Genomic DNA, 23,734 nt, shown 5'->3' with positions numbered 1-23,734 from the left:
AACAGTGTAGTGTGGTAGAGAAATTACACTTATTTAGTCGACTGAAGAATAATTAAGATTATTATTTATCTCTTAAAAATCAAACTGTTGATATATATATATCTATGTATGGGTATAACATCCTGAAAACTTCTGTTACTTAAAATCCTTTGCAAGATATTCACTTGGAGAAGAAAACAAACAAAAAATAGAAAAGAATGAAATATGTCCTAAATTGGCTAGCAAAAAATAAATTAATAGACTCAGCCGCAAAGTTCTCATTTTTTTCAGGATGATGTGATTTTTTTAGAGAATGTATTTATTATATTTCACAATAGGCTTAAGGATAATACAGATAAAAAATTGTTATCTATATGTTGATCTTTCAATGAATGCACTTCATAAATTAAGGTACCATATATATTACTTTTTGGTTATATTTATTCATCAGTGTCTGTTATCATCAACTTTTCAGATTATGAAGGGCGTGGAGTCGAATGAAAGGTGTTACAGAGCATATTGGCCAGTGCAGTTTGTATTGTTAGAAGAAAAGTTTTGATCCACCCTCCTAAAATCCTTTTACGTGATGCATTTCATTTAAAACGATGGACCCACTGTTAACACACGCCATGTCTCAGAAGCAGATATACAAGCTTGCAGCCCAAATGAGCAAATGAGCAAAGTTAGCATTCCTTACAGCCAAATGGCGACGTCCGACTTTACATCCTGGAACTCGTTGTAGGTGAAGGAACGGGACCGTCTTCTCAGATTGCTTGGTCTCTGAGGCCTGCCTTCTATCAAGTCTGCATAGATGTCAGATTTTAGGAAACGTTTGTAACTGTCTTGTTCCATAAGCTGGTACACTCTGCCCTGAGCAGCATCGAAAGTGTGGAGGGTGGGTTGCGTGATGTTCTGGGTAATGAGTTCTTTGGTGTGAAAATCAAGGTTAACCTGGATAATTTCAAGAAAGAATGTAATTATGGTCAGTCTACTGAAGTAAACACCACTGAGAAGCAGTACAAGACTATTCAGCATTGGGAGGGACTTCCGCCAAGATGGAGGCCTAGGTGGAAACACTGTGCCTTCTCCCACAACCAAGTTTGAATACAACAAAGGTTTGGAGAACAAAGACACAGCCAAAGAACAGAAAATTGAATTATACGGAAGTCCAACAACAACGAACCGTTCTACCAGACCGGTAAGAGGGGTGGAGCCAGCAGCGGAGCGGGTTGGGCAGGAAAGATCCCTGGACCCCAGGCACCCAGGCATCTGGGGTAGCATCGGGCGGACCCAGTGAGGGCTCCAGGCGGCGGGAGTGAGAAGTGAGACGGACCTCGCAGCCCCCGGCAATGAACCCAGCAGCGGCTGACTTCGGTCGCACATTCTTGAGCAGAGGGACCAATTGCGAGGCCCGAGGTGGTGGTGGGAGGAAGCAAAGGGGGCCCGCCACTGTTTTCCTTCGGCCCCACCCCCACATATAGGGTCACAACCCAGTGACTGGGTCGCCCTGCTCTGGAGAACACCTGGGGCTCCGCTCCTCATACATAACAGGCACGAACAGTCCAAAATATGGCTCAAGAAGAACTCAAAGCCCCAGAGCCAATAACTCTAAGTGACCAGGAAATAGTGAACCTCTCAGATGCACAATTCAAGACACTGGTAATCAGGATGCTCACAAAACTGGTTGATTTTAGCCACAAATTAGAGGAACATATGAAGGCTAAACTAATTGAAATGAAGGGAAATGCACAGGAAACCAATAGTGATGGAAAGGAAACTGGGACTCAAATCAATGGAATGGACCAGAAGGAAGAACAAAACATCCCACCAGAAAGGAATGAAGAAATGAGAATTCAAAAAAATGAGGAGAGGCTTAGGAACCTCCAGGACATCTTTAAACGTTCCAACATCCGGATTATAGGGGTACCAGAAGGGGGAAAGAAACAGCCACGAGTGGAAAACTTATTTGAACAAATAATAAAGGAGAACTTCCCCAGTCTGGCAAAGGAAATAGACTTCCAGGAAATCCAGGAAGCTCAGAGAGTCCCAAAGAAGTTGGACCCAAGAAGGAACACACCAAGGCACATCATAATTACATTAGCCAAGACTAAAATGAAGGAGAGAATCCTAGAAGCAGCAAGGGATAAGGGGACAGTCACCTACAAAGGAGTACCCATCAGACTGTCAGCGGATTTCTCAAAAGAGACCTTACAGGCAAGAAGGGGCTGGAAAGAAGTATTCCAAGTCATGAAATCCAAAGACCTACAGCCAAGATTGCTTTATCCAGCAAAACTTTCATTTAGAATGGAAGGACAGATAAAGTGCTTCTCAGATAAGGTCAAGTTCAAGGAGTTCATCATCACCAAGCCCTTATTATATGAAATGTTAAAGGGACTTATCTAAGAAAAAGAAGATGAAAAATATGAACAGTGAAAGGACAGCAAACTCACAGTTATTAACAACCACACCTAAAACAAAAGCAAACCAAGAGGACAGCTAGATCAGGAGTGGAACCATAGAAATGAAGAACACATGGAGGGTTAGCAACAGGGGAGTGGGAGGAGGAGAAGGGGGGAGAAGATACAGAAAATAAGTAGCAAAGACAGTAGGTAGAAAATAGATAGGGGGAGGGCAAGAATAGTAGGGGAAATATAGAATCTAAAGAACTTGAGACACGGGGACATAAACTAAAGGGGGGGAAGGATGGGGGAGGGGTGTGCAGGGTGGAGGGGAATGAAGGGGGAAATAGAACAATTGTAATGGTATAATCAATAAAATATATTTTAAAAAAGACTATTCAGCATTGGAGTGGGCACCGAGTTTGGGTGCCAGGGTGATCCTGGTCTAGGGGTCAGATGACCGACTCTGGGCTGGCATTCCCTGCGGCTCTTGTCGCCCTCTGCTGCTGGCCTTCTCACTGCTAATTCAGAGCAATGGGCTGCTGTAATCACAAGTGTCTTAGAGATCACCGGGCTCAACTCTGCCCAATCATTCAAAAAATAATGGTCAGAGACCGCAAACAATGAGTTGGGGGCCTTTGGGGATTTGAGTGTGGGGCTGTTGTATCCCAGCACTTTTTTCATGATATTATACTTACTGCAAGCAAAATTGTGCTGAAAAGAACATATTTTAAAGATGTAAGATCCTTTAATACTTTTTATCCAAGCACCACTGATATATCTGGCTCCGATGGCGGGACCTTTTAGATTTGGGGGGGCGTGTCTTTCTTTTCCCCTCTTGGGTAACCCCATACAATTAGCTGACTTGTTCTTTGGTCTGTGTATAAGGTTGACATTGGGAACAACAGAATAACACATTGAATCGCAGACAGAATAAAACACACTGAAGCAAGAACTATTATCGTTTTGTGTGGACTGATACCCACCCAGACAATGTTACCTCGTGGACAATACAAATATGGAGCCAAGCAGAACTCTTAACAGGCTAGACTCCCAGGACTACCACTCCACTGAAGAAACACTATTTGTTGAACACATAATAAAAATATAGAAACTGTCGAGTTCCCATTTAAGGATAGGTAACGTTTGCTCGTTTTATACCCATTTCGGCAATTGTATCACACAATTACCTCACACAGAGCCTGCAGTCAAAGACAATCACATTTGTGTTTCTACTTGAACCATTGCCAAATTACGTTTCCCGCATGTCTCTATTTGCTTTTTCTTAGTCTCTCTTAAGGAATAATCATGTCAGGGCAAACAAAAATTTGCCTGGGTAGATGAGGTAACGGTAAAGGTGTATGTGAGGCAAACTCCTCGAGTTCTCTTCCCTTTGGTGCTTACCAAGATCTCCAGCTTCTATGAGACTTTGCTCTGCTAAGACAATTGATGTGGATGAGGGACTGAACCTAAATGTTGCAAACCATCACATTCGCTCTTAGTCTAGAACAAAAGCAAACCCGAGGAGTGATTTCATTATGCCGTTTCTCCATGGCCATATCTCAGACTACATTCTGCTTGTACAAACAAACCTGTAAAGGCCCAGTCTGCGTCATCAAAACCCTAGCCTGCCTTGTGGGATGGGTGGAGGTATCGATCTCATGCTTTCAAACATTTTTCAAACAGTCCTACATTTTCCCAGTCATCTTTACCTCTTGTGGAGCATCCGTCTGGATAAATTTCTCATATATTGCTTGTGCTTTAAAGAGAATTTGCTGAGGGTCTTTGCTTCTCTTGAAGTCTTCGCACGCCTTCCAAAACTCAATGTTTTCCTCACTGAATTCGGTTTTAAGAAACCTGGTAAAAGTCTCCAGCCCATCTGCCAAAAAAAAGCAGTGACAGAGGTTAACTATTAGACATCGATGTGCTGAGAAGACGTACCACGTGGTATTGAAGTCCAGCTGGACATACTGACGCAGTGGCTCTGTCTTCCCTCCAGGGCGGAGCGACTACCCAGGTCTGAGCAGTAACCCTGAGGATCCTCACGGAGATTGGCTGTAATCTGCTCAGCTGCTGAAATGAGGCCGGTGACATTCTGAGACCTGAGTAAGAGTGACCCCTACTTTGGGCCTTGCTCTGGGTATCCTTCAGCCGTACCTCTCCCTGGGTTTGTGTGTGGGGCATGGGGGGCGGGGGGGCGGCTATTCTAGCAAGCCAAGAAGCCATTCCGCCAGAACTACCCCTGCTTCCAGACTGTACTCTGGTACTCAGGACTCAGGATCTTTCTGTTTAAAACCCCATTTCTCGGCTTTGTCTGCCCAGCTCCTTTTCACTTATAGTCACTTCCTGTGTCCACTGCCCTCGAGAATACTATCCCCTGGTCAGTGATTGTCACATACATGAGCAGTTCAACAGAGAATGAAGCGAGAAGAAGGGATCTCTTCCTGCGGACGCGTGGCAATAACGAGGGGGGTTTTGCATTTATAACACATTGAGAGGCTTTGAGGGCCAAGTGCTGTTTATACTCCCGACTGTGTTTAGTATTTGCCACAATGCCTGGAACATGCCCTCCTATATGCCTTTTCATAGACCAGGAAACTGAGTTTCTGGTAAGTTCGGCCGCTCCCGGTCTCACTTTTGAAACAAGCAGAGACGTTTTAGAAATGCGTCTTGCTCTGGAAGCAGCCCTTGCCCAGGCATGCATGGCCACAGACCCCCAGAACCTGGGGACCCTCAACCTTCTTGGGGAGAAGGGGCTTTTGCCACAGTTATTATGGAGGAGGGGCTTGAGAGGGAAGTACTCCTGTCCAGGTGGAACCAGTCCAGTGCCCTGAGTGTTTAACAGAGGGAGAGTCTTGGTGTGGGTCGGAGGGGCGCCCCCTGGGGGCTGTTGCTGCCCTTGGCGGTTGCAGAAGATGGTGATGAGTCAGAGAACGTGGTGGGTTCTAGAAGGTGGGAATGGGGCTCAGTATAGAGCCAGCAATGGAATGGAGATGTTGGCCCAAAACGTCAAAAAGACAAATTCTGTCCGAAACCCAAATGACTCTGGCAGGAATTCTCCCCTAGACCCTCCAGAAAGGAGAACAGCCTGATGACACCTTGTTTTGTTTCACGCCCCCCACCCCCCGTGAGGTCGGTCCTGCCCTTCCGACCTGCAGAATGATAATAAGAAGTCACTAAAGTTGTTATAAGTTGTGAAAGCAGGCACAGAAAACAGACACAACTCTCAAATTATGCTTTACATACCACCATTTCCTTGCCCTGCATATAGAACTTACCCTCTTTCTCGTGAACCCCCCCCCCTTTTTAAAAAATAATTGTGAGCAATCTTTTGAATATATCAGAGGTCCAGGGACTTGGTTAAGAAACCAGCAGTGAGAAATGCCGTGACAGTCTGGGCAGTTCCCCCAGCATCAGGAAGGGGACGGCTCCAGCCATCAGTGTGATGACCGTCATGTGGGCCCTTTCTGCCCACTGCTCTCTCCATGGGCGTTTTGCCGGGACACACGGGAGATGCCGGCGTTTCTTTCCCCCAGTAAATGGGCCCAGGGCACCAGCTGTGGGTGGTTCAGGGCTAGTGAAAAAATAAGCGCGACAAGCAAGCGAGAGGCCAAGGAGAGTTCCAGAAGGCCCTGCCCGCGTCTGTTTGGCTTGCGATGCAGGACTTGTTGTCAGTCACTGGGTGTCGGGGAGGTAAGTCCTGGGAACCCCACAGGCTGAAGGAGGCCCGGTTCTGAGTGGCTCCAACATGAGCCCCACGCTCTCATCTCTGGGAGGCAGTCGGTGGGATCAATGTGAGTGAGATTTAACCGTGTTTTTCTCACTTCCCCAGCTCAGTTTTTTGTTTCAAGGTTAATGTTTCAAGCTGAGTCAGGGGCTTTTTCTCACGAGGTCCCAAGGAAATATGAATGGACAATGTTTCTTTGAAGAACTTTGACAGAGAAAATTTTCCCTAAGTACCTAAGAATGTATTACACTTCCAGCATAAAGTTAATGATCTTTTTCTGGTGTTCATGTTTGTAAACCAGAATTGCTCCCACGATGAACCAGAGGAAGTCGGGGGGGGGGGGAGGGGATTTGCCAGGGTCTATTCTCACAGCAGTCAGCACGGGGTTCTTGGTTTTTGGGGTGTTCCTGTTTGATTTTGTTCCCCACAATTCCCTTCACCCTGGGTATTTCAGTGCCTGGACTTGTACAGAAGCAGGCTGAGTCATTTATTACTGAGATCATGTTTCTTTAGTGGCTGAAAACTCTACACAGCACGTTTCCGGACCCAGCAGGCCCGGACTCTGAGGCTGGCTGCTAACAGCTTCAAAACTTCTTCGTTTCTATTTACGCGACTGGCAAGGTGGCTTCGTTGCCTAATCTCTGGTTTTATTGTTGTCTTTGTATTTATTGTCTTCCTTTTTTTTTCTATAATGATTCAGAAAGAAACCGGAGGCTGTGGTGAAACAAGCCTTTTAACCCCTGGTTCAACACTGAAGGAGTACCGGGAATGGGGACGGTGGGTGGGTCTGAGAAAGCAACCCAGCACACTTGGTAGCGATCTGCAGACCAACTGGGCTGAATCATTCTGCAGTCATGCCCCAGCCTCCACCAGAATTTCCAAAAAAAAAAAAAAAATCCCTGAGAAGTTTCCTCTGGGTAACTTTTTAGTGTAATGAAAAGCCACTGCTTAATGAGACACTCACACTTCCTTACTCTCAAATTGCTACACTGTGTCCTTTTCCTTCCCAATCAACATCCCCTTTATACTGGCTTACATTCTTTGAAATAACTATAACTCTCAGTTTGGCTCCAAGAGTTACGTTCAGAACCAATAGCTGCTTTGCATTTTTATAAACATGGAAACCTGAAATTTCATATTGGCTTGGTGGCTGCTGAGATGTGGATTTCTGGAAAGAAAGAACTCGGCTAGGTATCAGGAAGCCATAGGAAGCGAGGCAGCAACACGGTGCTGAGAACCAGGTTCCGGGGAACCCCGATTAAAAGAATGGAAAGCAGTCATGTGGGAAATGTGCACTCTGCCCACAGCCACGCATGGGGTGGGGTGTCATGGTTCTGTCTGTCTAGGCTGCGGGGCCCAAGCAAAGGCACTTGGGCTTTGTTCCTACTTGTTCCTCTTTTACTGTTTAAAGGGAAATGGAAGCAAAATTGGCAAAACGAAATGCCTGCTCTCTCACAGTGGGGGGACGGAAACAGAGTTACTTAGACCACAGTGAAGAAAAAAACATTTACATTTCAATTTCTTCTCTTCCTATGTATCAGCGCCAAGTGATCAGTTTTTAAACACCAAGTTGTTCCTAAAGTGACTTTACTAATAATGATCACAGTTTTAGGAGGATATGATCATTGCTTTTTAAACTCATAAATCTCATGTTTAATGAAATTCTTTGTATTGACACCTAACATGGATCATCCATGTGCAAGGCAACTGAAATTGGCCCTTATTAATTAAAAATAGCTTCTTTCATCTATCTTGTAGAAAATTATGAAATACCTAGTATGAACCCGAGGACCGTGTTATATACTGGAAATGCAATATTCATTACAATAGTTAGAAATCTGGAGGGTTTGCGAGGTCTTGGCCCTTTGTGCCATGCTTGTGATGGGTGCAGTGCCATTTAATTTCCACACTAGCCCAGTGGAGTGGGTCATGTTATACCCATTGTCCAGATGGAAAAACTGAGGTTCAGAGAGTTCAGTTGCCTGAAATTTTACAACTGGTAAAAAGAGATCCCTGATATTTGAACCCAGGTTTACTTTGTATCAAATTTTAGAACCTTTACCAATGAACAACTGTAAAGCAATGAAGTCCTGACTATGGGGGGATGTGGAGGTCGTTAGACAAGGCAGGCATATATATACCAAGGAGTGACAGAAGACTTTCGCAGGGGTGACACTCTGGAGCCGCAGAGAAAGATCAACATGTGTGGAACGCAGATAGAAGTCTTTCAGAAAACAACATAAATGCTACTTAAAATATAGTCCCTTGCTAATCCTCTGAGCATGGGTGTGGACTGTGTGCTGGCCAGTGTGCCTGGAATATCGTGCAAAGCCCTTTGCCACCCTGGTTAGCCTTGAATTTGATCGGTACAGACATTCAAAAGGAACTCACTGCACCAGTGTTAGAAAAAGGGCCAGGTGCTAAGAGTGTCACTTTGAGTGATGGGCTCAAAGTGAATGGAGTCTGTGGGCATCGTATGACTGCAATGGAGAAGAATAAATACTGACTCAAGAAAGCACCTAACGATGAATAAGGAAGGAGTTCATTTGTTTAAAAGTCGAAGTAAATTGCTCTTTCAAAAGTGACACTCCGTGTTGTGCAAGATAATCCAAGCGCATTAGCTACTTCCTGTTTCTCTTCCTCACTTTGGGCAGCTGCGTTAAGTCAAGTCACAGCGGAGCCATCTGTCACACGGAGGCTGTCACTTACTGAGCAGGCCTTTAGACGGCAGCAGTGGTAAATGCAGCTGCCAAAGCCTCCTGTTAGAACCCAAGGTCAGAGTGAAATGCTCCGGATTGTGTGTTTCAAAGTGGAAACTCTGGCAACGCGGGGGTAGTTCTCTGATGCTGAGAAACCAAATGAAACAAAAGTCGTGTGACTCTGAAGTTGGAAGCTCACATACGGTCTCATGCCCTGAGCTCTAGGTCAAGTTGTTTCCCCTGGGATGTTGGGCTTCGTAGCTCTTAAGCTGCTACAGAATGTTGTGGTTACTTCTGCAATAATAATTTGTGTATGCAAGTCATTTATAATTTTACATGGATTTTACTTATTAGATTCTTTACATGGATTTTTACTTATTTACATTTAGATAATTAAAGAGTTGGGTGTTTATGATGGGTTAGCTTGATTCGGCAATTTATTTTTTCAGAACACTAGAATCCCTTATCTTGCAGAAAAGTGGTAACTGAAAATTGGGAAGAGCAACTTTCAAAGCCACTAGGTGAACTGCATAAGGAGAAGTACTCACTTCCTTCCTCAAAACACAAGTACGCATTTCCTTGTAGCCTTCCCTCAATGTCAGTCATAAGTACTTTCCACAGTCTAATTAGTTTGTACTTTTAAATCAAGGGGATGAAATGACACATACATATTTTATTTTTATCTTACCCGTGGTACATTATTCTCAAAATTAAGCTTAGTAGAACCATAATTCAGGATGCAAGAAGTCCAAGCAAATAGCCATTAATGAAAATGTTAAGAAATGGGGATTCTTTGCCATGCATGGGCAATAGAGTATGCGGGGTAGTAAGCAGTGCTGTCTTGGTTGGAAGATGCTGTGTTGATGGGACTCCTTCACGGGAAATTCTCTTTCATGTCAGATAGGAACTATGTGAGATGGTTAGAGAATCTCTATCTATAATCGGACCCTCGTTCATGTTCTAAGAGCCTCTCAAACCCTGTAGAACTTCTGATTAAGCTTCTGGCAACTAAGTTCAAACTCCAGCTAGGTAGCTTCTCACAAACATTGTTTTGCCTCTAATTCTCATCCATAAAAGGTACCATCCTCTTCCTCTTATTATAGAATAAAACCTGGGGGTCTTCACCTCATCCTTTCTTTTATCATCTCTTATTTCTTCCTCACCTCACTTTCCAACACACACACACACACACACACACACACACACACACACACACACACACACACATATGCAGTCGCCAAGTTCATCCGTTTTCTTTCCAAAACAGCCCTGACCTTGAGGTTAGCTGTTATGTTTCCAACAGCCCTGTAGGGCGTCCATAGGACACACACAGAATTCTACCTCTCCACCTGTAAGGTATGTTCCTAACCAACTCTTCCAAAGTTTGTGCCAACTTGATCTTCACCCTGTTTGTTGACTACTGGCCACCTCAGGGAAAGTGGACTGCTTGCTTTTTCAAGTTGTACCAACATCTCGTGTTTCTCAAATGCTTTTTGTACCCTTTCCTCTGCTCAACAATTCCCTCTTCTTCTGCCTGGTGGAATCTCACACACATCTATACATATAATCTCTTTCAGTGGTTTTCTGAAGCCCATATCACACATCACAAGTTTGTTAGCATTTTTCATGTATTTAGGCAGTTGTTTTCCAAGTTATATACATTCAGCAGTAGTATTTTACTTTCAGAGATGATTCACACAGAACCACATACATATACCTACATAACACACACATGTATGTATGAGTGCAACGTATATAAATAATTTTATCAGAATTAACCAACTTTGTATTGATAGCATTTACTTTCAGAGTCAGTCAATGAGAAGACTGATGACTACATTTGAAACCGACTATGAAAGGCAGACATAGTCTGATGTTAGTTTTTTATTTATTCATGCTTTTTGTCTTTACTAAACAACATTTAAAATTTATTAATTATACATGTAGCTACATTGCAGATTTTTATAATTCATTTTGCAATTATAGACTAGTTTGCCAATAAACAAGGATGGCAGAAAAAATTATTCTACTATCTTCCTAGAAACAAATGGGCCACAGCAGTTAAATTTTTGAGGAGTTCTAATAATTTACTATGTAATAAGTTTGAGATCATTCTTTAAAAACTCATTTTAGAACAGATTTAGATTTATAGAGAAGTTATGAGATAGTATAGTTGACATATACCCCACATTCATTTCCCTGCTATTATGAAATACTGATACATTGTTATTAAAGTCCATACATTGTTTAGATTTCCTTGGATTTTTGCCTACTTTGTTTTCTGAAATTTGAAAGAATTAAATGACATGTTAAGACTGAAATTTGAGTAAATTAGTGAAAATGCCAAGGAAAAGAACTGCATGGATTTTTTTTTTTTTTTTTTTGGTTTCACAGCAAAACCCTTCCCCCCCATGTCAGCCTCACTGGTCTGTTGTCTGTTACTTTTAAGCCACCTTTTTTCAAATTTTGTTTTGCAGCAAAAGATGACTTTCTAATAGTTCCCTAAACCCGTTGTGTTGGTTAGTTCCCCATGCCTGCGCTGGCCCTCTGCTTGGGTGTTCTCTTTTTCCTCCTTGGCCAAATGGTGCATTTTGATGAATCCCCTAAAATCTAGAGTAAGAACCGTCTCTTCTGTGGCTCCCTTTCTAAGGATGCAAATAATCAGTCTCGAGGGGTTTTGTCAAACTGAATACTCAAATTCTATTCTGTTTATCATTTCCTGTCCCATTTGACTAAATGCAATACAACTTCCACTTACTTTTAATAGATACAACACACAGAATTTGAGAATTACTTAACCAAAGAGAAATTCTCTAAAATTTGATAGAGCAAGATCTTTCTAGACGTGTGCGTATGGGTGTGTGTGGACATACACAAATATAAGATTTTTCCCCGTTGACCTAGCGTCAAGTCAGTAGAAATCAACTGAATTTAACTGTTGCCACCAAGAGACTATTTTAGCTGATTATTTTAAGCTCAATAATTTCATATTACAATAAGCTTTGAAGTTGAAATCATTGGATTTTTGAGGACTCATTAAAAGCATACCAGTCCATGATTTGGGGTGAATTCAATATAATTTAATTAGCACATCAATCACCAGCACTGTTGGCAGCCCCCAAGTGGGTCAGTGCTGATTTTGTGTTCTTTGTGTTGCCCCCTCTCAATTCAAAGTGCTGCTCTGTCGCAGCAGCTCTTTAGGATTCTCACCGGTGAAAAGGAACCAATTATGTATTTTTTTCTGTTTTGGTTTTGACCACTTACAAAGTCGAACAATCACCGACTGTCAGGAGAGGGTTTTCCGCGGGGCTAAGTGCCATTGCTAACCTTCTTCTCTCTGAATGGGCTGTGAGAGCGTAATGAAATGATTACGCACCCATTTATGAAGTTAAAGGAATAAATCCAGCCTGTGTATTTATTCCAACTGAAATCGAACCCTGTCCATGACGTTTATCCAGTGAGGAGTGGACTGGGGGACAGAGAGCAGGAATTAATATTAATTGTTGATATTTGTCCTTTTGTATATCCACAAAGAGCAGTGAATGTTTACATTTGTGCAGTGTCAAGCTGTCATTGGTCATTGACATTTTATTGGCCATCTCATGAATCCTGACAGAAATCTGTTTCCATTGGAGCTAAATAATCTGGTTGTCTCCCTTTACCAGCGAGGAGGCCAAAGGTCAGAGTGATTAGGAAGCTTAATGAGATCAGATTCTCTTGCCTCACAGGAGAGACCCGGAACTCAAAACTCAAAGCTCAAAGGGACCCTGGACTAACTTTTTCTCACGACAAAGATGGTTGTGTTAGTTGAGTACTTAATATTTCTTAATATTTGCCCGTTGACATGCCGGGTTAGGTGATTCACAGCTGCAAAGATTATCTTCCTTATAATAAACAGTCAAGCTCCAGATAACTGAATTCCACTGAACTTTCTGCTCTTGCTAAAGGGTGGAATGTGCTGAAATATTGGAAATAATTGGGCCCTGGCTGGTGTAGCTCAGTGGATTGAGCACAGGCCTGCGAACCAGAGGATTGCAGTTCAATTCCCAGTCAGGGCACATGCCTGGGTTGCAGGCCGGTTCCCTGCAGGCCAACTCCCAGCAGGGGACGCACAAAAGGCAACCATACATTGATGTTTCTCTCCCTCTCCCAATCTTTTAAAAAAAAATACTGGAAATAATTGGAAAACATGTTAATTAAGTGAATCTGGCAGGCATGACTTATGGAAGCTGGTTGCTGTGATTTAGCTTTAACTGATAAATTTAGTGGTGGCGGGACTAGTGAGGGTGGGCCAGGTTTGACATTTGGCAAAAATGTTGACTCTAGTTCAGAAATGATTGGATATAGGGAATGAAGGAAAGTGAGTAATTGAGGAAAACTGTTTACCTTACTCTTCTCCAAAGGGAGTGATAGAGTATGAAGTAATTGAGTATTAAGTAACAGGGAAATAAGAAGGGAAGAGTAGCGAGCTATATTTTGTCAGCGTGAATGTCCCTTCTTACTACTACCCTTCATCTTCGTTGATTATATTCTTGCCTAAATTTAAGTCTTGGTTTCTCTATACATTTTTCTTTCTCTGAGTCAATATTACAATTCAGAGGCTGAATCTGTTTTCATTGGAAGAGGGAAATTTTTCTGGAACAGCCTGCAGAAATAGGGTTTTTAGGTCACTAAATTCAAGGGAACTTGAACCTGTCACCAAGGCCTTATACAGGGATAGACAATTGAGGAAGAGAAGAAACTCAGAAAATGAAGACAGGAACGGTGGGGTTTCACCAAATGGAATGCAGTCGTTGAGGCTGAATTATGGCCCTCCCAGCTGGCCCCCAAATAAGAACCCCTTCTTCCAGTTGACACCCTAGGATGCGAACCCCACCCCCAATGCAGTGAACAGCCTTAGAGCAGCCTGGTTAGCTTCACCTGGGGAATCGCTGGGTAGGGTTTTGGTTTCAACGGGTGAGAGGTCAGAGCAGGAAAACTTTGAGATACCAGTGAAGGCTGCGGGCCCCAGGAAGTGTGTGGACCCTTGGCAATGATAAAGCGTGGCTTCTTAGGCAGACTCTGCCTGGGTCAGTGTGGCAAACCAGGAGCCCTGTGGTTGCCCAGCCCCATTGCTACTTATTAGTTCAGTGTAGCTCAGGTGGTTCTGCTACCTGGAAGACCTCCAGGACTGGGTGGAGACCGAGGGAGCTCACTCATCTGCTACGGTTTGCGAAACAGCCCTAAAGCCCGTCTCTGGCTGTCCTCCATGCTCTGCTCTGTGTCCCAGTGTGAGACAGGCAAGAGGGCACTGGGTCTTTGTCCCAACCTCCCATCTCCTCTGCCAAGCTTCTCCTTAACTTACCCACCTGATTCTTCACTTTTGCAAAGTTCTGCTTTAAACCCAGATGATAGATATGAAGAGTAAAGCATTTATAAAATTAAAAGAAACTATCTTCATGTTTCTAAATGTTCTATTAAAGGAATTATTTTAAATTCCAGCCCCTTAACAATAAAAATAACACAGATATATCTGGAATTTCATAAAACCGAGGGTCTCATTCAAAAATCAAAAATATTACAAATTTGATGCTATTAACCACAGCACAAAGAAATACTATTTCAACCACAATAAGTAATTTGTAATAAAATAAGAGTAATTTAAAAAATATTTTCTGTTAGTGCTCTTATATTATTTAGTTATTTCCGTTGATCCAAAACAGACTGTTGTGAATTATCAACCAGACTCAATCTTTATCACGGCCTCTGTGGTATAGTTACATGCATACTTTTTATAATTTTCTATTCAGGAATACGTATTTGGGAAAAATACCACTAACCTTTATGGGAAAGCAGTTTTTCAAATGATTCACCCCATCTTCCTGCTTCTTCAGGGCGGACTCTGCAAGACACAACAGGTGTTCGAAGGGAGCGTGCAGAGGATCTGTCTAAGCCTCGGCCCTAACGTGGGCAACAGTGTGCTCTTTCCAGACCGTTCCACCGGGGTCCCTTTTGACTGTTACATACTGGAAGTTGTGTTCATGTTGGAGACATCAAAAACATCAGTCAACTTTCTTTTCAGTGTCGCCTATGATTATTTTCTAAGGGAAAAACTAATCATATGTTAGGTTTAAGACCAAGAAAAAAATAGGCCAATTATCTTCCTTAATTCAGCAAATTGAAGAACCTAAACTGACAAGTATCGTTCAGTCAGTTTTTTTTAGCTGCAATTTCCTTGAGACTCTTACCACAGTGTGCAGCAGTTTTGTTTTGTTTGTTTTTTAAATCGATACAGGAAGTTTGGTGAGGTTTTAAGGGGATAAGAAATAGAAAACATTTTAAATACAACAGATAGTTTGATATGTTGATAGTTTAGGGAATCAAATATATTTGTCTTGAATCTTTTATTGGTCATGTTTCATATTTAGAAGATTTTATATTATGTGAGCACATAAGGGTGATTCTATTTTCTGTTTGAATTTAAAAAATGGCTAAAAAGGACAAAATAGCCTCTTCGTGCTTTACTTGCTATTTTATCTAGGACATTCTTTCAAACTATTGAGAGAGGATAAGACTAGCTCTTCTTTTACAATATTACGTTGTGAAAACTCCTGATGAGTATTTCATCAGTTTATGAGGAAAAAAGATATCATTCAAAATTGGCCAGTCTATAATTTTAAAGCAGCAACTTTACATTTATTGAGATTCTATAATTCAAGACATTACAGTAGTTATATTTCATAGAATATATATATATTCTATGTATGTGTGTGTATATATATATATATATATATATATATATATATATTTGCAGTGAGACCTCTAACCTTCCTATATGACTTTGTGACTTCCAATAAAATGGAGGTCCCTGGTTTTCTCTTTCTGAAATCGTTCACGGGAGCATCAGCCAAATCCCTCCCCCGCCTGCTGCCTGACTGTGAAAAGCCCTCACCTGGTGTCTCTGGCCAAGGGCGCGGATCTGCTGAGGCGTGACTCTTCCTGGAGCTCAGCTTTCTGCAGGAGAAGACTTAGCCGATTTCTCTTTTCCTTAGCTCTGTGATGAGAAGGGATTAGCCTCAGGACTAATCTTCGACCCCAGACTCTGTCCCTGTGACCGTCAGGTGGGGAACTGATGATTTCCCTGGACAGCCATTTTCACCCACCACCCACACTCACAATGGTTTCCTTAAAGAATTTCACTTACACACACTGTTTCTAGAGGAATTAGGATAGCATCTATATTTATAGAGGAATTAGGACAGCATATATGAAATATTTGGTTTTTTTCCCCCCTCAGTGACTGCAAATTATGTAAGATTCTATTTCCGTAAAGATTGTTACTGGTTAGTGTAGTTAAAATTGTTGCACCTTTTTCTAATGAAAATACTAGTCTTAACAGTTGTTTACTTCTAGTAAAAACTTACTTTTCTTGGCAACAGCACAATCAATATATTTTAAATAGGCTACTTTAAAAACAAGGGCTGACAAATATTCATCACTAATGCTTTTTGAAAAGTGGAAGGCAGATTTTAAAAATTATGACTTTACCTGATTTTGGCTTCTTTGCTTGCTTCTTCTTTTGCTGAACCATGTATTAACTTGAAAAAAGCTTTTTCCTTTGACTCACACATATTTAACTGAGAAACAAAAATCAAGGATGTTCCCATGGTCTCCCTAAAAAGCAGAGATGTGTAATTTATTACGTCCTTCACTGGTTAATGCTACAAGCCCACTGTTATCCATGGTAGGAGGAAAGATGATCTCCACCCTGCCGGCAACACTTCGAATTTAATGGGAAGAAAGAGTTCCAAGAGCCGTGTCTCTGCCCCTGTAGAGACAGAAAAATGTGGAAGTGAAGAACCAAAGTGCAACCCGCCCCGCGTTGTTTAGGGAAGTGACACCACAGACTTGTGCGGCGACGCTTGGCCCCGGAGATAAAGGCCAGCATTGCCACAGCGCTTCTCTTTCCCGTTTGTGCAACCAGCTGACGCTTTAACAGACCCCGCGACACCGCCGGGCCCCACACGGGCTTCTGGGAGGTTCTCGGATGTGCTCGGGGTGTGTGCCAGCGAGCCCGGAGACGGCCATTTGCGTGTGAGCTGAGTCGATGTGCTTATTAAAAAAGAAACTGCAGCCCCAAACCCGCTCAGCCTCCATCTCGGGAACTGCTTTAGGAGACCCACATAGCTAGGAAATACTGATCTAGTCTGTAACTCGTTTATTTTTTAGGAGAGGAAACTAAGGGCGAGAGACATTAAGTGACTTCTCAAAAGGTCCCAGAGGTCCGTGGGTGACGTGAAGTTCTCAGGTCTCTGATCACCAGCAGCGAAGGCTTTAATTCCTCCACAATCGTAGCAGAGGTGTTAGGAGTAAGAGCTCGAATTCGGACTCTTTAAAAAGAATTTGCATTTTTGGGTCAAGTTATTAAACAATTTTTATGTCCTGTAAGTGTTATTTTCCTGAGGGCAATAATTTTAATTTTCTTTCTTCCTTCTCCCCAAGCCCCACTCCATTCCCATCTATTTCATTTGGACCAATGAAATCACTGATGTGGTTTTGCTAGGCTAGCATGTTTAAATACAAGTTAAATGACTTGGAATTAAAAGATATGCATGAACATTTTCCTGAGGTATTTTAAAATTGCATAAACTTCCAGTTCTTTCTGGATTTGTGAGACGGTATCATAGTTGCCAAGCTTCGCTCTGTTTTTAATAGGAAAAGAACATGTCTTCTCTCTTACCTTCATGTCACGTTAAAAAAAGGGAGGAAAAAAGCTCCTTTTCCACACTGCCATTCTCAGCTTACATCCTGCCTTTCCAAAGGCTTTCTAAAAATTGCTGAAGGAGGAAGAGCAATAGTCAGGTAAATCCCCTGTGTAATGAATACAGTCCAATGGTGACTTACCACCCGCTCGAGATTCTGGGTTGCCTGTAATCGCCGGCTTCTGGTGGTCCCACGTTCTGACATGACAAAGTCTCACGCAAATGACCCATCCAATTCTAGAAATCCTATTTTATTTCCTAATTCTATTAGCCTAAACCCCGCACAAAAGTGTTTTCTTACATCAGGACGTAATTGAAGCAGTTTTTAAAAACACCTTTGAAGTGTATCATAAATGTTCACACAGCTTTGATACCCTGCTGTAGATAAATCGTGAGCTGTAATATTGACTTGGCCCAACTGCATTTTAAATACTGTACGATCTCACTCATGTGTGGACTCTGGTGGACAAAATAGAAACAGAGGTGTGGACCCATGATGGCTGTCAGAGGGAATGGGGAGGGACAACTGGTTGAAAGAAGTCAAAGATCCTGTATGCATAACTCATAGAAACAGACCACAGTGTGGTGACAGGCACAGGGGAGGGGGTGCAGGAGCTGGGAGGAGGGGGAGAAAGGGGAAAAATGGGGACATCTGTGTTAGTGTCAACGATAAAAATAGTGGGGAAAAAATCAAACAAAAAATCGGAAAAAAATGCAATACACCAAAAACCCCTCCTTACTTTGTAGGAGAGCAATAAGTAATTTTAGATAATGAAAAGTAGTGTTATGAAATTTAATAAGAGAAATGGTGTACTTTATCTCCAACAGGCAGGGAATTTTGCCTCTTTTTTGAAAAAAAAAACCAGCACACTTACGTAACTATTAGTTACACAAATGTGTAATCACTATGTTGTACACCTGAAATTAATATAATACTGTATTTTAACTAATTGAAACAATCAAAAATTAAAAATGATAGTTTGCTGAAAAGGTGATACTTCAGCTGAGAAGACAGAGGTGTACACACACACAAATGTGCAGAAAATAACCCAGGCAGAGGGGGCAGCAGGGGCGAAGGGGCAGGAAGCAACGTGGGGTCATGCGGGGAGGCCCAGAGAGACAGTATTGGGACATTGAAACGGAAAGTGGTGGGGGAAGCTTACGAAATAAACTGGTGCTGTGAATCCAGATAAGGATTTGGATGACTGGGTGAGGTCAGGTAGGAAACGCAGATCTTTGGGGTTGATAAGGCTGAGAAATTGATAAGCCAGGATACAACTAAAATCCTGTTTTCTTAAAGTATTGAGATTTCAGAGCTTTTCCTTTTTTTCCCTCCCTTCCCTCTTTCCTCCCCTCTTTCCTCTCTCTTTCATCTACAACCTCCACTAGCCTATCCTAACTGATACAAATTGGGCCCGGGAAGCCAGATGCTATGATAGCAGAGCGACATATTTTATATTGCCTTGAGACATTTGCTTGGGTGGTGAGGGAACTGTTATGAGCGACTCACATGCTATTTGTCCATGTTATATGGTGGAAAACACATCATCAAACGCCAACTGCAATCATGTGCAATGCAGGTAATCTATCTCTGACCTTGTTGGTTTAGGGAAAATGTTTGGGAAATAGGATGTTAGTAATGCGCATTGGTTCCTGTTGGCTGCATTCGGGAAATGCAAAGATGAAGAGGTGGATTCAGAAATAATTGACCAGTGTGTAAACAGGAACGACAGAGCTTGGCGAAAGTCCAAAATGTGAGGAATTGTAGGATTGGAAAAAGAAATTGCTTCTTAGCCCTGACCTGTAAAAGACAATACTGAGAAATTCCTTGAACAACAAAGGTTGATTAAAACTCAGTCATGCAGGAAGAATGCAATCAAGGGCTTGGCTGTCAAATCCAGTTAAAACCTCCTGACGACTAAGGTGATAGAAGGTAGATCCATTTGATTGGACGAAATGGCTCAAGGCAAAAAGACTCTACCACTAAACCCGAGAGGCTCCAGGACCTACAGTTGAGTCCACAGAGTCACATTTACCAAGTCACTCTGGATGGAGCTCGTGGTGTCTGGCACTGGCTGGAATCACACAAATTTGCAGCTGACTTTTTGAGAGTTACATCACCGTAGGAACCTTGGGTCTGGGCTAGAAGCATGTGTGATTGTTTGACGCTTAGCTCTTGGGTCTCCAACTTTCTGCAGGTGGGAAGCAGGTTGGGAAAACTTGACCAGCCCCTGAGGATGTCAAAACCCTCAATGTCCACTTCAGATGCACCAGGACATCAGAAGAGGTGAGGCCTCTTTGGAGGCAGAGGTAAGAAGCGAAGGGGCCAGAGACCAGCACATAGGATGACAGACGTTAAGGTCCAGTTGAGATACCTTTACCACTAGCTGTGCAGGGTCTGCTCGTTGCTTTTGCTCATGGGACTTCAGAACACATGTCATTGGTGGGGCACTGATGATGTTTGGGCACTCTCTTCCCATCTGTGAATGGGAGTGCTTACTCTGTCCCATTTTTGTTCAGTCACGGCAGATTTCTGGGAGGCGGGCCATACAGTTACCTGATGTTTCTATAGGTCAAGGGAGGGTCATACCTAGATCTGCTGTAGTGACAAGTGCTTGTCACTTAGAGACAATGGACTTTGAGGTTTGGGTCTTGACTTCATGGGACTTTGGAGTTACCTCCTTTTGCCATGGAAGTGAACATGAACTGAGTAGGTGCCTAGTGAATGGACTGTTTAGTGTTAGTGCTGTTCGCCACACAGTTCTGTCAGAGTTTCCACATCCAGGCCTAAAGTGGGATTGCCCAGGTCGCTGTTGGTGGGTGTGGCCGATGAGCTGTGGCCAGAGTGAGGTCTGAGCATTTAACCGACGGTGCAACACAATTCTGAACTCTCTGAATCGCCGTAGATTCAGACTTAAGTATGGTGTCCTTTTATTCTCAACTGCGGTTGCAAACTTCTGAAAGGAGAGGACACTAATAAACTAACAAATTCTGAATTGGGAAGGATGGAATTGTGGAGTTAGAAATAGTGAGAGAGAGACTGGTGACAAGGAAGAAAAAATAAAGTTGCAAAAATGAAAAGAGAAAAGGGAAAATTATTGAGGGCGGGGGCAGTAGGCGGGATATATTCCCAGGTATTAGGGCCAGTTTTGACGGGGGGCTTCTCTACTGGTATGGGACCCAAGGTGACTGTGATGAACTGAGTCACACAGTGCAAGCTAAAATAATGCCATTTTAGGTTTCAGTCACTGAGATTTGGGAGGTACTTGCTTCCCAAACAGAACTTGACCAATCCTGAGTGACACGGAAAGGAAGTCTCTGTCACTTCCCCAAACACGTCTAATCCAGAGATATCCCCACTAGTTCCAATCCTTCAACATGTGATATTCAGAATTGAATTCTGATATTTAATTTGAAATTTGTTTTCATAAGAAATTATTGTTATTAACCTGTAAGAAGTTCTCCAGTACAAGTTCTTAAATATTATTACATTTAAATGACTGGGAAGTCGGTAGAGCTGGAATTAACATGGAAACTGCTCATTGATGTAAATGATTCTATTTATAATGTTAAGATAGATTAGCTTAAATACTTCATTTTAGCTGCAATGTCAGTTGAAGTGCTGAAAGTTAAAATTACAGGTTTTGAATGAATTTACCTATGAATTAAGCCGACTACATTTAGGAAATGTTTCGGCAATTTATCAAAGCCACATGCATATTCATTGTAAGTTTACTTGTACTAAAAACCTTACTTGTGCCAACACTTTTATGATGATATGATTGTGATGGAGACCCAACATAATGTCATTTTATTTCTTATCAGAGAAAACTAATGTTTGTCTCATCAAGAAGTTTCAAGGCAAAAATAATTTTTGTAAACTCCATGAAAGAAAGAACATAGGAGGTGAGAGCTGATTTAGCATTTGGCTTCACTCTCTGTGCGCTTGTCTTTCTTGTTGATTCCATTGGAATGATTGGTCCGGTACTTAGTTGCCATAGTGATGGAAAGGGACAGAGAACACCCTTTCCTGGACGTCTGACCGCAAAGGAAGGTGGTGTCCCAGCAGCTGCCGGGGTTCTTGTGGGTGAACGTCAGTCAGCAGGGCACAAAGACACACATTTGTTGGCAGACAGAGACGGATTGGGCAGTTCACCCGTACAGGAATAGAAATGCGTCTTCACCTAATGGCGCTGCTCATCAGCAAAGACTTTTAGGGCTTTTGGGGGGAAAAAAGGTCCCTGCTGATTTTAGCACTGGGTGAGAGGGAGATGAGATGACCTCCCGGGGATGCAAGGCATGTTGCTATGGCATGTGCAGTCGCAAGGGGGCGCTGCTCAAGCCGTAGCCTCTGCCATTAGCATCGCTTTAGAGCGATTTCACCCCCTTCCCGTTACAGGAATGTCAGAGGTCAGGGTTCTCTGAGCACGTGGGGCCTCAGCGGGGCCAGACTCCGTGTTGAACTTTGGAGAAATAAAAATAGGGAGGGAGCCTTGAATAAATTTTCAAATTTTTGCAGGTCAGGATGGTCTTTCTTACAATCGTCGTTGCATTTCCAAAAGCAAACGTGTGGAGAAAAGGCGGTATATATCATGCTTAACATCCCTTTCGCAGGTTGGAAGCGGGGAAATGAGGAAAGAACTTAAAATACAAGAAGATGAGGAGGGCCTGCCAACAATGTTACTTACAGCACCCGGGGCCAAAAGCCTGTCCTCACCATCGGAGACATGTCACTGCGTGTGTGTGTCACTGGTGGGAGAGAAAAGTGGGCCAGCAGTGGATCCAGGCACATCTGAGTAGGTCGGGTGTCTATGCATGTGTCAGAGAGGAGGGTCTGGACAGGCAGTTAAAGAAAGGAGCCTGTTTAAAACAGGAGACAAATGAAAATTCAAGAACAGCGAGGGAGCAGGCATAGCGCTCCGAGTCCCAGAAACTTTTACACACATTTTACAAAGAAGAGTGTATTTTTAACAGTGGGAAACAAGCTCCAGGAGATGAATATGCAAAGGTCAGGTCGGGACGCTTCCACCAAGAAACCTGGATACTATGTCACGCCGTCACTGTCCCCAGTTTTATTTTGCAACCGTTTGAGGGCAGTTCCCAGAGAAAGCCGTGAAATTCACCTAAAAAAAATCCCTTTTGATTAGCCCATAGATAAAGAAAAGATAAATTTATTTAATTTATCCTACCATAAGGGAGGTAGCTAGCACTTCCTATGAAGAGGAAGACTCACTGGAGATTACGGACCAGGGTGATCCCCCTGAGCAGTCTTGTCAGGCGTCTCTGCCCGACCACTTTGACACATGTCCTTGTCCTTGGCCCATACCCCATTTTGGGCACAAATACCGCTAAGTCAGTTTAGCCAGAATCCCCGCTACTCCTGATGTCTGAGCACCCTTAAATATGTCGAATTCTGCATCCTACCCCTTTGCTCACTCTGGCCTGCTTTCAGCAAGAATCCTGTGAAAACGCTGTGGCAATAATCCTCCTACCCTCGATGGCTCTCCCTGGCAGTTTCCCATTCTTCCGTTGCCCCCATCCTTCCCAGCTGCAAATCCCAGTGCGCTTGTCCTTCTCTCTGCGGCTGAGCCCCAGCCCTCCGGCTCCTCTGTTGCAATAAATAGTACAGACCCCCTGGCTTCGGTCCTGAGTGGAGGCTGCCCGACCACTTTGACACATGTCCCGGTGGTGTTTTCTTTAACGTCGCACACGACCGTGGCATCAAATTAAAGAAGGCAGTGGATGAAGTGAGTCGGTACGTCGATGGAGAGGGGTCTTTCAAGTGTCACCGCCCTTGCGGAAAATCTACGGGAAAGAGAGTACTCTGTCAAAGAGAGGTTTTTCTCTAATATGCAGGCGTGACCTGTGAAGAGGATTGCTCAGATTGGAGGAGGAAGGCCAAAGGTCTGGGAGGGGCGGGGCCCATAACCTAGAAATAATAGTAGACAAGCGTCAGCATTCTGCTGAAGTGCAGGAAGTAAGGACGGAGCCCGTGGGCGGGGGCAGCGAGAAGGAAGGAGCACATTTCAAGCCTGCTCTCGATGCTTTCTCCACAAACTATTTAAATCCTCCCAAAGTGAAGAACTAAACTAGCAGCGTTTCACTCCTAAGGAATAAAGTTGTGCCATAAAGATTTTATAGGCATAGCTATATTCTTCATTTCCCATTTATCACATGACAATGCCTTCC

The 23,734-nt window shown here is 43.1% G+C and overlaps 1 protein-coding gene across 2 annotated transcripts; it reads right to left on the bottom strand.

Moving 5' to 3' along the window:
• Positions 1-400: 400 nt before the first annotated feature.
• Positions 401-16,683, bottom strand: RGS18 (regulator of G protein signaling 18). 2 transcript variants are annotated; one of them, XM_037069429.1, is made up of 5 exons: positions 16,332-16,675; positions 15,736-15,837; positions 14,624-14,685; positions 4,091-4,257; positions 401-930 (listed from the first exon to the last, which is right to left on the bottom strand). In XM_037069429.1, exons 1-5 carry the CDS (start codon positions 16,448-16,450, stop codon positions 673-675), a joined length of 708 nt encoding a protein of 235 aa, XP_036925324.1. In that variant the 5' UTR covers positions 16,451-16,675; the 3' UTR covers positions 401-672. The 2 variants fall into 2 exon arrangements, with proteins under 2 accessions (XP_036925324.1, XP_036925325.1); XM_037069430.1 differs by lacking the exon at positions 15,736-15,837 and having other exon boundaries at positions 16,332-16,683.
• Between the last annotated feature and the right edge of the window lie 7,051 nt (positions 16,684-23,734).

This window comes from Sturnira hondurensis, unplaced genomic scaffold (assembly GCF_014824575.4).
Source record: "Sturnira hondurensis isolate 20B ecotype Veracruz unplaced genomic scaffold, ASM1482457v3 Scaffold0018525, whole genome shotgun sequence".
Lineage (NCBI taxonomy): Eukaryota > Metazoa > Chordata > Mammalia > Chiroptera > Phyllostomidae > Sturnira > Sturnira hondurensis.
This window is presented reverse-complemented; position numbering and strand designations above follow the sequence as displayed.